The sequence below is a fragment of the Bos grunniens genome, chromosome 7 (assembly GCF_055505025.1).
Source record: "Bos grunniens cultivar Pamir isolate PY7600 chromosome 7, Bosgru_T2T1.0, whole genome shotgun sequence".
Taxonomy (NCBI): Eukaryota; Metazoa; Chordata; class Mammalia; order Artiodactyla; family Bovidae; genus Bos; species Bos grunniens.
The window spans coordinates 107,917,850-107,935,053 of NC_141171.1; the positions used below are offsets into that span (position 1 = coordinate 107,917,850).

A 17,204-nucleotide genomic window follows, 5' to 3' on the forward strand; every position below is an offset into this window, starting at 1 on the left:
ATGAGATGGCTGGATGGCATCACAGACTCAATGGACATGGGTTTGAGTAAACTTCGGGAGTTGGTGATGGACAGGGAGGCCTGGCGTGCTGCGGTTCATGGGGTCGCAAAGAGTTGGATACGACTGAGCAACTGAACTGAACTGAACTGAACTGATGCTGAACTGATGAGAGAAATCAGTGGAGAAATAATTGTTATCCTGTGTCCTCAATATTGTCAAGATATCAGTTTTTCCCATTTTGCACTATAGATTTAATACAGATCCCAATCACAATCCCAGCAAATGCCGAACTGATTCTAAAATTCATGTGGAGTAGCAAAAGACCCAGAGTAGGCGACAGAACATTGGAGAACAAAATTGGAAGACCAACATTATGTGACTTTCAGATTTATTATAAAGACACTGATCAAGAGAGTTTGGCGTTTGTGAAAGAAAATAAACAGATAAACAAATAGATCAGTGAAACGGAATATAGAGTCCAGAAGTAGATTCATATAGATATAGTTGACTGATCTTTGGAAGAAAGGGGCAAAGTCAGCACAGGGGAGAACAGTTAATATTTTCAACAAATGGCACTGGAACAGGGACAAAAAAAATGTGCAAATAATGAATCCTTACACAGATTTTACACCAGTCACAAAAATTAACTCAAAATGGATCACAGACTGAAATGTAAAATTCAAAACTGTAAAACACCTAGAAGATAAATAGAAAACCTAGATAACCTTAGATATGGAGATGATTTTTTAGATAGAACACCAAAATGATCCATGGAGAAATCATTGATAAGCTGGAATTCATAAAAATGTAAGACTTCTGTTCTCTTTTCTGCCCTTCCTTTTTGTCTCTCTTTCTTTAAAAAAATGTTCATTTTTGGCTGTACCATACGGCTTGTAGAATGTTAGTTCCCCGACCAGGGATTGAACCCAGACCCTCAGCAGTGAAAGCACAGAGTCCTAACCACAGGACTGCCAGGGGATTCCCTCCTTTCTCTCTTTTTTAAAAAATTATAGCTCTGCAGAAATGTGTGTGACATGTGTGGCATACAGCAAAGGACATCGTGAGTCTTCATTCCGAGAAATTTTACTTACGTTGGATGTGAGTCAAAGTACAAAGCTGTGACTCTAGTCTCCAAGGGTGTGGCATCTTTATTACAGAATTTAGAGGAAGGTAAGGGAATTGACTGTGTGGATCACAACAAACTGTGGAAAATTCTTCAAGAGATGGGAATACCAGACCACCTGACCTGCCTCTCGAGAAACCTGTATACGGGTCAAGAAGCAACAGTTAGAACTGGACATGGAACAACAGACTGGTTCCAAATAGGAAAAGGAGTACATCAAGGCTGTATATTGTCACCCTGCTTATTTAACTTCTATGCAGAGTACATCATGAGAAACCCTGGGCTGGAAGAAGCACAAGCTGAAATCAAGATTGCTGGGAGAAATATCAATAACCTCAGATATGCAGATGACACCACCCTTATGGCAGAAAGTGAAGAGGAACTAAAGAGCCTCTTGATGAAAGTGAAAGAGGAGAGTGAAAAAGCTGGCTTAAAGCTCAACATGCAGAAAACGAAGATCATGGCATCTGGTCCCATCAGATTCATGGCAAATAGATGGGGAAACGGTGGCAGACTTTATTTCTTTGGGGTCCAGAATCATTGCAGGTGACTGCAGCAATGAAATTAAAAGACGCTTACTGCTTGGAAGGAAAGTTATGACCAACCTAGATAGCATATTCAAAAGCAGAGACATTACTTTGTCAACAAAGGTTCATCTAGTCAAGGCTATGGTTTTTCCAGTGGTCATGTATGGATGTGAGAGTTGGACTGTGAAGAAAGCTGAGCACCGAAGAATTGATGCTTTTGAACTGTGGTGTTGGAGAAGACTCTTGTTAGTCCCTTGGACTGCAAGGAGATCCAACCAGTCCATCCTAAAGGAAATCTGTCCTGAGTGTTCATTGCAAAGACTGATGCTGAAGCTGAAACTCCAATCCTTTGGCCACCTGATGTGAAGAACTGATTTATTAGAAAAGACCCTCATGCTGGGAAAGATTGAAGGCAGGAGAAGGGGATGACAGAGGATGAGATGGTTGGGTGGCATCACCGACTCACTGGACATGAGTTTGAGTAAACTCTGGCAGTTGGTGATGGGCAGGGAGGCCCGGCGTGCTGCAGTCCACAAAGAGTCAAACACAACTGAGCAACTGAACTGAACTGAACTGAAGAGCGTTGAAAGTCAGATGCAGTAGAGTCTCAAGCACACTCTGGGTCGTCTGTAAGCAAGTATAAGCTATATAATGACTTCACAAATTTAAAAGAACAATGAGCTGAAAGCAGCCTGATACACAAGATAAAATGAATCAGATTGGGAAAATTTTCAGACAGGTTTCAACAACAGACATGAATGGGATACATCAGTTTAAAGGTGTGCCCAATTGAAAAATGTTCAGTTCCCTGAGACCAGAGCAGTAAACTGTGATGGGCAGTCATGCAGATGGAAGTGTCCATATTTCTTGCCTACTGCAAATATATATTTATACACACACATACACACACACAGTCTCCTCAAAAAAACCAAAAACCACACTTCTACAAAATACAATATCAAAGGAATGAGAAGATGAACTGTAAACTGGGAGAAAAAGTTTGTAAGGACATTTGATAAAAGACTGTTATCTAAAACACAGAAAGAACTCTAAGTCCGTTAAGACAAGAAGCAACCTTATGAAAAAATAAACACGTCACCAAAGAAGATACACCGATGGCAAATAAGCAGATAAAAATTTGCTCAAATTTTATGCCATCAGGGAAATGCAAACTAAAGGAACAATGAGATACCACTGCCCCACATTAGAATGTCCCAAATCCAGAACACTGATGACATCAAATACTGGTGAGGTTATGGAGCAACAGGAACTCTCATTCATTGCTGGTGGGATTACATAATAATTCAGCCACTTTGAAGACAGTTTGGTTGTGTTTTACAAAAATAAAAATAGTTTCACCGTAGGTTCCAAAAATTGAGCTCCTTGGTATTTATCCAAAGAAGTTGAGAACATATGTCTACACTAAAGCCCACACATAGCAGTTTATAACAGCTTTATTCATAATTGTCAAAACATAGACACCACCAAGATGTCTTTTAGTAATGAATGGATAAACTGTGGTGCATCCAGACAATGGAATATTATTCAGTGCTCAAAGGAAATGAGCTACCAAGAAAGATATGCAGGACCCTTAAATGTATATTACCAAGTGAAAGGAAGGGAAAGTGTTCGTTGCTCAGTTGTGTCTGACTGACTGGTGCCCGCCAGGCTCCTCTGTCCATGGGATTCTCCAGGCAGGAATGCTGGAGTGCATTGCCATTCCCTTCTCCAGGGGATCTTCCCGACCCAGGGATTGAACCCAGGCCTCCCACAACGTAGGCAAATTGTTTACCATCTGAGCCACCAGGGAGGCCCACTAAGTGAAAGAAGCCAATCTGAAAAATATATATGATTCTACCTATATGGTATTCTCGAGAAGTCAGAGCTGTGAAGGTAGTAAAAAGATCATCGGTTGCTAGGGGTTTGTGAACAAGTGGAGCACGGAGGGTCTTAGACGGTGAAACATCTGTGTGTGGTCCTGTAGTGGTGGGATACATGTCACGGTATATTTGTTCAAAACCATAAAATACACTCCACGAGTGGAACTTAATGTAACCTGTGTACTTGTGCGAGAATGATATGTTCTTATAGGTTCATCAGTTGTAACAAACGTACAGACAAACTCGAGTGGAGCATGTTGATCAGTGAGGCCATGCACGAGTAGGGATGAGGGGCAAATGGGAAATCTCTGTACTTTGTGCTCAGTTTTGCTGTGATACTAAAACTGCTCTAAAAGGTAAAGTCCGTTAAAACATGTTAACCACTGAGGTTTTCTTTTAAAAGGAAATGATTTGAAGTCATTTCTATCTATATCTGTATCATGGGCTTCCCTGGTGGCTCAGTCTGTAAAGAATCCGCCTGCAATGCAGAAGATGCAGGTTCGATCCCTGGGTCGGGAAGATCCCCTGGAGAAGGAAATGGTGACCCACTACAGTATTCTTGCCTGGAGAATCCCATGGCCAGAGAAACCGCGTGGGCTGCAGTCCATGGGGTTGCAAGAGTCGGACATGACTTATTGACTAAATGATGAACGGTATCTATATATCATGGGGCTTCCCAGGTGGCGCTAGTGGTAAAGAACCTCCCTGCAATGCAGGAGATATAAGAGATGTGGGTTCGACCCCTGGGTTGCGAAGATCCCCTGGAAGAGGCATGGCAACCCACTGTAATATTGTTGCCTGGAGAATTCCATGGACAGAGGCGCCTGGTGGGCTACAATTCATAGAGTTGCAAGGATGTGGACACGACTGAAGCGACTTAGCACATATCTATCATAGTTGTTGACATTTTTGTTCACTTACACAGTGCTGTCTTCCATGCTGTCAAGAGCCTTGGTGATGCAGAATTTGTTTAAAGTAGGCTCTGGGACTTGCTTCCAAGTTGCTTATGTCCCTTTAGCAAGTTTTTAATGGTGCTGATTTCTTAACTCTTCTCAGAAGTCTTAGTAGATGTTTTTCAGATACCATCTAAGATTCTCAGTTTTTTCTTGAACGCTTTTTATGGCTGACTACAGAGTCAAGGACTTGGATTTGTCAAGCCTTTCTGCAGAAATAATAACCAAGTTAATGTGTGCATGCTGTGACCACTGTCATGAATGCTGCCTGGTCAACATTAATTGGATGCATCTTTTCAGAGATGTTACAGTGTAAAAAAAAAAATTCATATTAGAAATGGTGAATTATGACCACTCAGAATTATTCTGTATGATTAAAATAAGAATTTTAAATTAGTTTTTTTATTAGAGAAAATATTTCTGTAAATAGCAATAAATTATTGGCCTTTCAATTTTAGGTAATGACAGCACTAGTTTATGATTTGCTCTTCTTTTTAAGAAATGTTTTTCTTTTTTTCATATGCTTTGAATTTATCACCAGTTTCTAAGCTAATTTTAGTTTATTGTTTATAATTATATATTAAAGAGCACTTCTGACTCATAAGCAGTAAAAGATGCATCAGTTAATGCTTTGAAATTTAAGTTCTTGCCAGATGTAAATTTAAGCTTTTAAAAATCTTTTTGCATTTCTTTTTTTTGACAGGTTACAAAGACAGAATTAGAGAAATTAAAAACCAGCTATAGACAATTAATAAAAGAAATGAATTCCGCCAAAGAGAAATATAAAGAAGCTGTAGCTAAAGGTATGGCACAATTAGGAATAATGTTTATTGTAGTGACTTTTATTTTTATCATTTGAAAGGTATCTTTATAAGTGGTGGAGTGAATCCACTTAGACTGATTAACATATAGGTTTATTAAAATAAGCCTAAACAGACAAATTATCAAACGGAATAATTTTTTCTTTTTGAGGTAGAAACTATTTTTGAGTAGTTCACACTAAATAGAATTATGTAGTACTTGTGATAGGGTGCAAAGAATGTTTAAAATTTTCCCTCAGCCTTCAGATTTACTTATTGAATTAATATTAAATAAGAAAAATAAAATCATATTTGTTTAGAAGTCTTTATTGATCCTCTTTTTACCTGTATTTAAGTACCATTAAAATCACAAGTCATTTTATAGCTTAGTTTTGCTTTTATAGCTCAATTTTATTGTCCTAAAATTTTCATAATACGCTTTGGAAATAAATGGAAAGAGAAACATTATGTTTTTAACAGAGATTTCTGGTTATAGTTGTAAATGTGACTAAATAGTCTTCATATTTAGATTTTGTTAATTATAAAAGTTTTTTTTTTCTTGGTCATATATAAACATTATTAGCAGCTCTGTTGGGGATGGAAATGGAACCAACTCCCGCATTCTTGCCTGGACGATTCTGTGGACGGAGGAGCCTGGGGCCCCAGTCCTTGTGTGCTCCAGTCACGTGCAACGAGCTGCTCAACAACGAGCAGCTCTGAAAAAGTTGTATCATTTAACTTACCTTCCTCTTTTATTACTGTATTCTCTCTTTGTCTTCTGGTTGCATATTCTTCTGTTGTGTTGTTGAGGTAGATAAACAGCTCCCGTGTTTGGATATGTTTTGCACAACATATCCAAACACGCGGTGTTCTTGTTAGTCCCAGTAGACTAGAAGAGAGGGATTTGGAAGCTGTGTTCCGCTCTCTCTTCTCCGCCCGGCCTTTCTGCCCCGCTTCCCTGCCTCCTCCTGCTGCCCTTTCCAGCCTTCCCCTCTGCTCCCTCCCTGCCCCTCCCCTGCTTCCCTCCCCGCCCTCCCCTGCCTCCCTCCCTTCTGCCCCGGCTCTCCCTCCCAGGACTCCCTAAAGCGTGTCCTTGGCGTCTGTCTCTCACCCTGTCTCTACCCCTCCCACATTGTTATTCCTGTTTCTGTTTCTTGCAGGGTTTCTGCTGCTTTTTTAGGGAAGATGAATTAATATTCACAGTTTGCTTATTTTTACTTATTTTTTCTTGTGCCTCAACCAACATTTTGAGACCCTGATCTCTTTTTAATGCAAATTTATCTTTTAAAATGCCTTTGTAGTTAAGTTATGTAAGTTATTTAAGTGAAGAAAAGAATAAAAGTGCAAAGTCAGACTTTGGAGTCAGTCTTGGATGTAAGTTCCAATGTTGTATGATTATTTCGTAATTTTCAAATTTCATATACCTAAGTATTATTCCTTTTTTGTCTTAAAGAGTGCTTTATATAATCAAGAAATATTTACTGAGTATTATTTGCTATCTTTAAGTTGTTGAGGTTCAAACATTCAAGGAACTTACCCATTGCTAGTTGATGTTCTAACTTGGAAACTTCAAGTCTCCTGTTTCAAAATTTAGCCTTTGCTAAGCCATCAAGAGTAATTTAAAAACAGTTTTGTACATTGAGCATTACTACTCAGTCTGTCAAAGAGTAAGTTTTATAAAGTTCATTACCTAATGCTTGGCTAGCATTCTCAAATTTCCTGTAGTATAAATATCCATATTTGAATTCACCCAGAGCAAGTGATGACTTAATTCATTTATATTGTAATCCATCTATGTGAAGTATTTCACAGTAGGTCTACATCTGTTGGAGAATGATTAGTTAGGAAAAGAAATACACTATTACTCCCAAGTCTTTGATACCTACTTTTAATGATAGTTTATTTTTGATTAAAACATGAAATCTAATTCTGGTATCATAAATTTTAAATAGTTCTTGTACCTAATGTTTATATTATCAAAGATTATTCACAGGTAATAATTGTTCTTTATTACTTTTGGTAGAGATAAAACTGGAGAAGGCAATGGTAACCCACTCTAATACTTTTGCCTGGCAAATCCCATGGACAGAGGAGCCTGGTAGGCTGCAGTCCATGGGGTCGCTAGGAGTCAGACAGGACTGAGTGACTTCACTTTCACTTTTCACTTTCATGCATTGGAGAAGGAAATGGCAACCCACTCCAGTGTTCTTGTCTGGAGAATCCCAGGGATGAGGGAGCCTGTTGGGCTGCCATCTCTGGGGTTGTAGAGAGTCGGACATGACTGAAGTGACTTAGCAGCAGCAGCAGAGATAAAACACCATTTATTGCTGTGTTAGTAATAAGAAGGAAACTAGAAAATCTGAAGACTATAGCTTTAATTGATCTTAAGAACCATATTATTTGACTGAGTCTCCTGTTAAAATATGTGAGCTTATTTATTAATGCATTTCCTTTCTAAAGGTGTTAGTGATAGTGTGTTCCTGTTTTCAAGAATTTAATTCCTCTCATTAAATCAATTTATAATGTGTAGAGGATGTACTTGTAAAATAAGTTCTTATGTAACTATGTAAATGCATGAGACACACGGAAATTTCCCTTTTATAATCATAGCTATCCTTATACTCCTGTTTATATGAAAAAGTATAAACCTGTACTTCTGAAAACCTGGTTTTCAAACTGCTTCTACATTTATCATGGAAATAGGGGTTGTTTGTGTGTGTGTGAAGTTGTTTACTCTTTATAAGCATGATGTGTGGGCAGATTCTTGCAGCATTTACAGGTTTTATGTCAGAACCGTAGTTTATCTGGGGAGGCCCCACCAGGCCATTTCTGGAATGGGCTCTAGGAGCTGCTGGGGCACTGGCGGTGGAGAGCCAAACCATGGGTCTGGTGTTTAGAGTCTTTACTTTAGGAATTGGGAGGTCTTGGGAAAGCTATTTGAAAACTCAGTCCAACACATGGGATCCACCCTGAGAAGACAAGGCTCTGGAGGATATAGCACCTGGCAGCAGTTCCTGTAGTGAGTCAGAGTTAAATTCTGGATTTGATGGAGAACTGGCTTAGAATCCAGGTTCAGTGACTGCAACTGGAGGTTCAGCCACAGTAGTAGATCAATAGGCAGCCTGGGTTCATACTGACGTTCCAGACTCCTGACCCCTGCTGTATGGATTACACAAAATACTTTCAGTTTTCAATGTTAGAATTTATATCAAAGAAACACTGATTTACTTTCAGTTTTCAATGTTAGAATTTATATCAAAGAAACACTGATTTATGTTATCGAATGTAAAGGATAGCATTCATTTGTAATATTAGTAGAGCATCATTTTTGCTGGGCTTCCCTGATAGCTCAGTTGGTAAAGAATCCACCTGCAATGTGGGAGACCTGGGTTTGATCCCTGGGTTGGGAAGATCCCCTGGAGAAGGGAAAGCTATCCACTCCAGTATTCTGGCCTAGAGAATTCCAGTATTCTGGCCATGGAGTTGCAAAGAGTCGGACATGACTGAGCGCCTTTCACTTTCATTTTAGTTAAACTTTTTTTATTTTGCAATATATCCTAAATATCAAACTCATTTTGTTCTCGTCTGTGTTGCAGGAACAAATATTTGTCTTAAATTAACTTGGACTAATTTGGACAGTAGTCTGTTGGTTTTTACTTATAACATGTATGCTGAGAACAACCAAATTATGAACTGAAGTTAATAATTTAGAATGTTTCTTGATAGCATGGAATAGTAAGTTCTTGAATGCAAAATACACAGGTTTTCCTTTCCTATTGCATATTATTCTGAATACTTTTAGTTGATTAAATACATGGTTAGGTTTGCCATAAAACAATTTTGTGAGTCCATAAAGCTTGTATCCAAATTAAGGTTCTGACATAATGGTTGTTAAGTGGAAAAATTTGCTGTTGTATCCTCTCTTTTTAAAATATTTTTTATATTAATCTTTTTTAATATTTTGAATTTCTTTTTTATATTGGAGTAGAGCCAGTTAACTATGTAATGATATTTTCAGGTGGTCACATCTTCCTTATAGAGAGTCAATAACTACTCAGGAGGACTCCCACAGGATCGTATTAGCTGCGGATAAAGACAGTTTTCCTTTTTAGTCTAGAGGGTTTTTTTTTTTTCTTTTTCCTCGCCTAACTTCCCTAGCTAGTATCTCCAATATAGTCTTGAATAGAAGAAGAAAGAGCAAGCATGTTTGCCTTGCTGCTGATCTTAGCGGGGAAGACTTTCATCGTAAGGATGAAGTTAACTATAGTTTCTCAAAGATTTTTCTTTCTGTTGGCTTGAGTAAGTCCACTTTTATTCCTGCTTAGTAATGGAAATTAGGTTTTGTCAAATGATTTTTCTGTATCTGTGGAGATGTGTATTTCTTCTTCTTTTAGTTTGATACAGTAAGTTGTTCTGATTGATTTTCACATTTTTCAAATATTATACCAACCTCACATCCGGGGGATAAACTCCTCTTGGCTATGATGTATTATTATTTTTGATGTTATTTGATATGATTGGCTAAGTTTTTATGAATTTTCATATTTGTCTTTGTTTCTTTTAATAGCTAGTCTCATTTTGGTATAATTTTAACACTTTTCCTCTGCTTGATTTTCCCCCTCTTTAATTTTGTAGAGATCCTTGTGTTCAATTCATAGTATTTCTTAAATATTGGTAGAATTCACTTGTGAAGCCATGTGGGTCTGCTTGCTTTATTTTTTTCTTTTCAGCTAAAATTTTTAAACGATAAATTCAGTTTCTTTAGGTGATACCAGCTATTTGTTTATCTTTTTCTTTGAGTTTTAGTAGGTTGTATCTTTCAAGGAATTGTTCGTTTGTTAAGTTTATTGGTACTAAGTTGTTCAGAATACTTCCTTTTTCACCCTTTTACAGAATCTGCAGTGATATTTTCTTTCTCATTTTTGTTATTGACACTTTCTGTCTTGTCTTTTTTACCTAATCATTCTGGCTAGAGGTTTATTGGCTTCATTAATCTTCTCACAGGTCGGCTTTAGGCTTTGTTTTGTTTCTGTTTTTCTGCTTTCTTTTTAATTGATTTATACTCTGATCTTTGTTTCTTTCCTTCCTTGTGCTTGCTTTAGGCTTTATTTGCACCAGTTTGTCTGTTTTTTTTTTTAATGTGGAAACAAAGATCATTGATTTGAGAATTGTCTTCTTTTCTAATATAGGCATTTAGTGCTATGAATTTCCCTAAGTAGTGTTTTAACAACATTCCATAAATTTGTATGTATTATGCCGTCATTTTTGTTTAGTTCAAAATACTTCAAATATTTCTTTTGTTTTTGTTTTTTTTCCCTTTCATCCACAGGTTATTTAGAAATGTACTGTTTCCTAAGTTTTGACATTTAAAAAAGTCTCTATTTTTGATTAATAATTTAATTTCACTTGTTCTGAGAATTTTTTTATGATTTTATTCCTTTTACACTTATGAATATATTTTATAAGGTCCACAGTTGGTTTATCTTGGTAAATGCTTCGTGTGCACTTTATAAGAACGTGTATTCTGCTGTTGCTGCTTGCAGTGGTCTATACTGTTGGCGTGGGCCAGGTGGTTGACAGTATTATTAAAAGCTATGTTCTCACTGATACTCGTTTACCTGCTCTCTCGATTATTGAGAGAGGGCGACTGAAATCTCCCAGTGTGGTTGTGTTTGTCTCTTCTCGAAGTTTTGTCAGTTTTTTGCTTAATGAGTTTTGAAACTTGCTATTGAGTGTAAGCAGCCGTCATGATTGTTGTTCCCTCCTAATGCTCTGACCTTTCTCTCATATGAAATGACCTTTATTATCCCTGGTATTATTCTTTACTGTGTTATTTGTTCTGATATTAATATTAGATATTTTGATTAATGTTTACATGGTATTTTTTTAATCCTTTCACTTCAGCATTTTTTAGTCTTTATAGTTGACCTACGTTGCTGATAAGCACATATAATGAGGTCTTGCTATTTTATCTTGATAGTCTCTACCTTTTAATTGGGATGGTTAGACTACAATGGGATTGATTTTGACAGTGTTAGGTTTAAATTTGTCATCTTGCAATTTCTTTCCCCTTGTTCCATTGTTCTTCCTTGTACTTTTCCTTTTTTCTTCCTTCTTCTGAATTAATTGAAAAAATTTCCTAAGATTCTCTTTGTTGTCATATCTCCTTTGTTGTCTCATTAGCTATAACCGTTTTGGTATTTTATGTTTATTTTACCATAGTATACCTTCAAGTGGCAGTGTATCACCTTGTACAACAAGGAATCCTGACACTGGTATGATTCCTGTGTTTGTGCTATTGTTGTGATGTATTTTACTTTTGCATATGTTTTTAACTTTATACTATATTGTTAATATTTCTGTTTTTGTTTAGTCAGATATCTTTAAAATTATATTAAAGCATCTTATATATTTATCCATGTAGTCATCTTTCATAGAATTCTTTATTCCATCTGGTATCATTTTACTTGTTCATTTAAGAAGGCCTTCTTTTCTCTCCTTGCTTTTCTCTGGAACTCTACATTCAGTTGAGTATATCTTTCCCTTACTCCCTTGCCTTTTACTTCTCTTCTTTTCTCAGCTATTTGTAAAGCCTTCTCAGATAAACCCGTTTTCCTTCTTGCATTTTGTTTTCTTCGTGATAGTTTTGGTTATTGCCTCCTCTGCAGTGTTACGAATCTCTGTCCATAGTTTGCCAGACAGTCTGTCTACCAGATCTAAACCCTTAAATCTATTCATCACCTCCCTTCTATAATCATAAGAGATTTGACTCAGGTCATGCCTGAATGGGCTAGTGGTTTTCTCTACTTCAATTTGGCCTGAATTTGGCAATAAGGAGTTCATGATCTGGGCCACAGTCAGCTCCTGGTCTTGTTTTTGCTGACTGTATAGAGCTTCTCCATCTTCGGCTGCAAAGAATATATAATCAATTGATTATACCCAACTGAATGCAGAGCTCCAGAGAACAGCAAGGAGAGATGAGAAGGCCTTCTTAAATGAACATTGCAAAGAAGTAGAGGAAAACAGTAGAATGGGAAAGACTAGAGATCCCTTCAAGAAAATTGGAGATACCAAGGGAACATTTCATGGAAAGATGGACATGAGGAAGGACAGAAACAGCAAGGACCTAACAGAAGCTGGAGAGATTAAGAGGAGGTAGCAAGACTATGCGGAACTATACAAAAAAGGTCTTACTGACTGAGGCAACCACGATGGTGTGGTCACTCACCTAGAGCCAGACATCCTAGAACATGAAGTCAAGTCGGCCTTAGGAAGCATTACTACCAACAAAGCTAGTGGAGGTGATAAAATTCCAGCTGAGCTATTTCAAATCCTAAATGATGATGCTGTTAAAGTGCTGCACTCAACATGTCATCAAATTTGGAAAACTCAGCAGTGGCCACAGGGTTGGAAAAGGTCAGTTTTCATTACAGTTTCAAAGAAAGACAATGCCAAAGAATGCTCAAACTACCACAAACTGTGCTCTTTTCACATGCTAGCAAGGTAATGCTCAAAATCCTTCAAGCTAGGCTTCAGCAGTATGTGAACCGAGAACTTCCAGATGTACAAGCTGAGATCAAATTGCAAACATTCATTGGATCATAGAGAGAGCAAGGGAATTCCAGAAAAACATCTGCTTGATTGACTACACTAAAGCTTTTGACCGTGTGGATCATGACAAACTGTGGAAGATTCTTAAAAAGATGGGAGTACCAGACTGTCTTCCCTGTCTCTTGAGAAACCTGTATGTGGGTCAAGAAGCAACAGTTAGAACTGGTTGACTGGTTTTAGAACAGTTGACTGGTTCCAAATGGGAAAAGAGTATGTCGAGGCTGTATATTGTCACCTTGCCCATTTAACTTCTACACAGAGTACAGCATGTGAAGTGCCGGGCTGGATGAAGCACAGCTGGAATCAAGACTACTGGGAGAACTGTCAACCTCAGATATGCAGATGAGGCCACTATATTGGCAGAAAGCAAAGAGTAACTAAAGAGCCTCTTGATGAAGGTGAAAGAGGAAAGTGACAAAGCTGGCTTAAAACTCAACATTCAAAAGCTGAAGATCATGGCAACCAGTCCCATCACTTTGTGGCAAATAGATGGGGAAAAAGTAGAAACGGTGGCAGATTTTATTTTCTTGGGCTCCAAAATCACTGTGGATGGTGACCGAAGCCTTGAAATTATGGTTTGATCTTCTTGCTGTCCAAAGGACTCTCAAGGGTCTTCTCCAACACTACAGTTCAAAAGCATCACTTATTTGGTGCTTAGCTTGCTTTATGGTCCAACTCTCACATCTATATATGACTACTGGAAAAACCATAGCTTTGACTATATGGATCTTATGAAATTATGACACTTCCATCTTGGCAGAAAAACTATGACCAACCTAGACAATGTATTAAAAAGCAGAGATAACACTTTGCCAACAAAGATCCGTATAGTCAAAGCTATGGTTTTTTAGTAGTCATGTATGGATGTGATAGTTGGACCATAAAGAAAGCTGAGCACCAAAGAAGTGATGCTTTTGAACTGTGGTGTTGGAGAAGACTTTTGAGAGTCCCTTGGACAGCAGCAAGATCAAACCAGTCCATTCTAAAGGAAATCAACAGTGAATATTCATTGGAAGGACTGATAGTGAAGCTGAAACTTTGATACTTTGGCCACCTGATGCAAAGTGCCAACTCACTGGAAAAGACCTTGTTGTTGGGAAAGATTGAGGACAGAAGGAGAAGGGGGCGAGAGAGGATGAGGTGGTTGGATGGCATCACCGACTCAATGAGCATGAGCTGAGCCAGACTCTGGGAGATAGTGAAGGACAGAAAAGCCTGGTGTGCTGCAGTTCATAGGGTTGCAGAGAGTCGGATACTACTTAGCAACTGAACAACAACAAAGTCTACAAGTGGTAAATTCAGCTTTTGTACATCTAAAAAAGATTTCATTTCACCTTTTTTTTTGGAAATATATTTTGTTGGGTATAGAATTTTTCTTGGCAGGTTTTTTTTTTTTTCTTGTTAGGTCTTTAAGGATGTTGCCCTTTGTTGCTCTGAAGGAGAAATCTATTCTAATCATTTTCTTTGTGGCTGTACATGGTTTGTATTTCTTTGGCAGCTTTTAGGATTTCCTTTTATTTATTATTGATTTTGAGGAATTTTATTCTGATATTCCTTTATGTGATTTTTTTGTATTTATGGGTTTTGAGCTTCTTATATCTGAAAGTTTATAAATTTTATCAACTTTGGGACACTTTCAGCCATTATTTCTTCATGTATATTTTCTGTCTACGTTTCTGTCTCGTTTCCTTCAGCGACTGCAGTACGTGTGCGTTATGCAGTTTGTATTTGCTTACAGCCTTCTGATGGTCTGTTTACTTTCCCCCTTGTTCTGTATTATTTCTCTTTCATGTTGGTTAGCTTGTATGGTTATGTCTACAGTTCTACTAATCTTGTCTTCTGCAGTGTCTAACCTGCTTTTAACTTCATGCACTGTATTTTTCATCTCAGGTATTAGAGATTTGCCTGAATAATTATGATTTGGGTCTTTTCTTCAATCTTCCATATATCTACTTGGCACATTCACCTAAGTTTTAGAGTCTTAGTGGACTTTATCATTCTGTCTCATATGTTGGTAAAGTTGAATGAGTTTCTTCATTCCCAGATTTTGTTTGTTTCACTGTCATCTTGTTAATATTGTAGAAAATATGTGTCATCTTTATCTGCATACTTACATGCACAGCCTTGTTTGTACGCCATGTTAGTACCTTTTTCAAAGTTAAAAAATACTTCTAAAGAGTAAATGCATGCTAGTTTTATAAAATATAAGGAATGCTATATAGTATTGAATTAAGTGAATTTAAATATGATTCTCCTTTGAAGTTCTATAGTTTGCTCAAAGATATATTGAAATATCGGAAAAGATATTCAGAACAACTGCTTCACAGCTGTGTATTCTTATAGCTAGAATTACACTAATGGTTTTATATTTACTAAGCCTCAGAATACCCACAAAGACATTTGTGGGGCTTCTCGTACATGGGTGGGAGTCTCAGTGTGTCTGCTTTGTGCATATCATATTCAGAAAAGACAGGACGAACTCTTCCACACTATACATGCCCTTACCAGTCAGTCTGGAGAAGCTTGTGAGGAACATTCTTCATCAGCTTTTATAACAAGAGAGAGGAAACAAACTCTTTTTCAAATTATTTTCTTCTCTATGAGAAACAGAGAGGAAAACTAAAGCATTGGTAAAATGCCTGATTATCAACAAGCCCTCACTTACCCAAAGCAGACAGAGTACGAGCCTGTCTATTGCTTGAGCTGTGGGGGATTACTTGTAAGTCTCATTCAAAAGTAAAATTTTCTGTAATGGGAAAGTAGATTTTCTTAAATTGCCTCTTCATGCATTACGAATGGTTCTGTGATATATTATAGCCAATTAAAAGTGATTAGATCCATTGAGTTGTCTCTCTGGAGTACTTTAATTATGAAAACCAGTTTGAAATGAGCCCAGACTTGAGACAGATGGTTGAATTTGTGTTTAAACAAATCTAAATCTTAAAAATGAATGAAACTTAGGAAAAGCTCTTTTAGTTGATTTCCTTGAGTCTACTAAGAATGGCAATTGGCTTTCTTATTTGATAACCTCTAAATATTGGGGATTTAAAAAATTCAGAATCATGTATGAATGATGTATGGAGGTCCTCTAGGAAAATACTCTGAAATTCAAATTACCTCTCAGTTCAACATATGGAAGAAATGTGTTTTGAATACAGAATTTACTAAAGACCAAAATAGAGTTCAGGCTATCTTTGTTGGTTATTGGTCTATTGAAATGAACTGAAAGTGGGTGGTTTTTCTCTTTTTTTGGATCTACTTATTTATATATATCAACAGCTAACTTATGGCATGAATGTTTTTCAGTGTATGGAACTTAATATGATAGGACTTTTACAAAGTCATAAGGAATAATGGCACTCTTAATTATTAATCTAATTTACATTGGGTTAAAGCTGTATAAATTGGAATGACAGTTATAATATTTGCATCAGATGCTGAAATATTATGTGGGATAGGATATGCTACGTGATTCATTTATATTCTGCAGATAACTTCCTAAAAATAATATGAAAGAACAATAATTTGATTTGTCCCTACTTTGCTTAGTTTTATTAAGTAAATAAAGCTAAGTTTCATATACAACAAGATTAAGAGAAGTTATATTCTTTTGCTGATTTTCCTCTATATTTTGTAGGTGAGCTCCTTAACAATATTAGTTTTGGACTTGATTACTAGAAAGATGATATAAACAGATGCAGAAGGTAAAACTGTAATCTTTCTATAACTTTTAATTTAAAAAATTATTTAAGTTTACTTAAAGAAAATAACAACTATATCAATTTGTACATTTTCTTGTTATTTACCAGGCACTGTTATTTGTATAAGTGATATTGTAGATAACAGAGCACAGGAAATCCCTGCCTCTTGGAGCTTGTGTTTTAGAGCAGAAGCTAGCTAATGAGAAAATAAGGAAATGAAACATACAGTGTGTCAGGTGATGAAAGATGTGATGGAGGAAACCTGGTAGGTAGATAGGATGTAGAGGATGATCAACTTAGGTGTCACAAAGAAAAACATTTAAATGAAGGTTGCAAGTGAGGGAGTGAACATGTGCTTATCTGTACTCCAGAGGGACATGTGGAAGCACAGCCCCTGAGATGGGATCGTGTCTGGAGCCTCTGAGGAGCATAGATGCCTGTGTGGCTGGAACTGAGGGGCTGGTAAAGGAAAGGTGTGGAGGTACGAGATGAGAATGGAGAGGCGGAACGGTGGTGGGTGGAAGGGAGGCACAGGTTATGTGGGGTCTTGCTGGGGCTTCCCTGTAGCTCAGTTGGTAAAGAATCTGCCTGCAATGCAGGAGACCCCGG

The 17,204-nt window shown here is 37.3% G+C and overlaps 1 protein-coding gene across 21 annotated transcripts in view; it reads left to right on the forward strand.

Annotated features, from left to right (window-relative positions):
- FER (FER tyrosine kinase) overlaps positions 1–17,204 on the forward strand; it is a 458,023-nt gene that overhangs the window by 87,294 nt on the left and 353,525 nt on the right. For all 21 annotated transcript variants that reach the window (XR_015168399.1, XR_015168400.1, XR_015168396.1 and 18 more), the window contains one exon: positions 5,187–5,286. Coding sequence is in view for 15 of the 21 variants with exons in the window: in XM_086413354.1 (XP_086269480.1) it covers positions 5,187–5,286 (100 nt within the window). In the remaining 6 variants the exon portion in view is untranslated. The remainder of the gene's footprint in view (positions 1–5,186; positions 5,287–17,204) is intronic.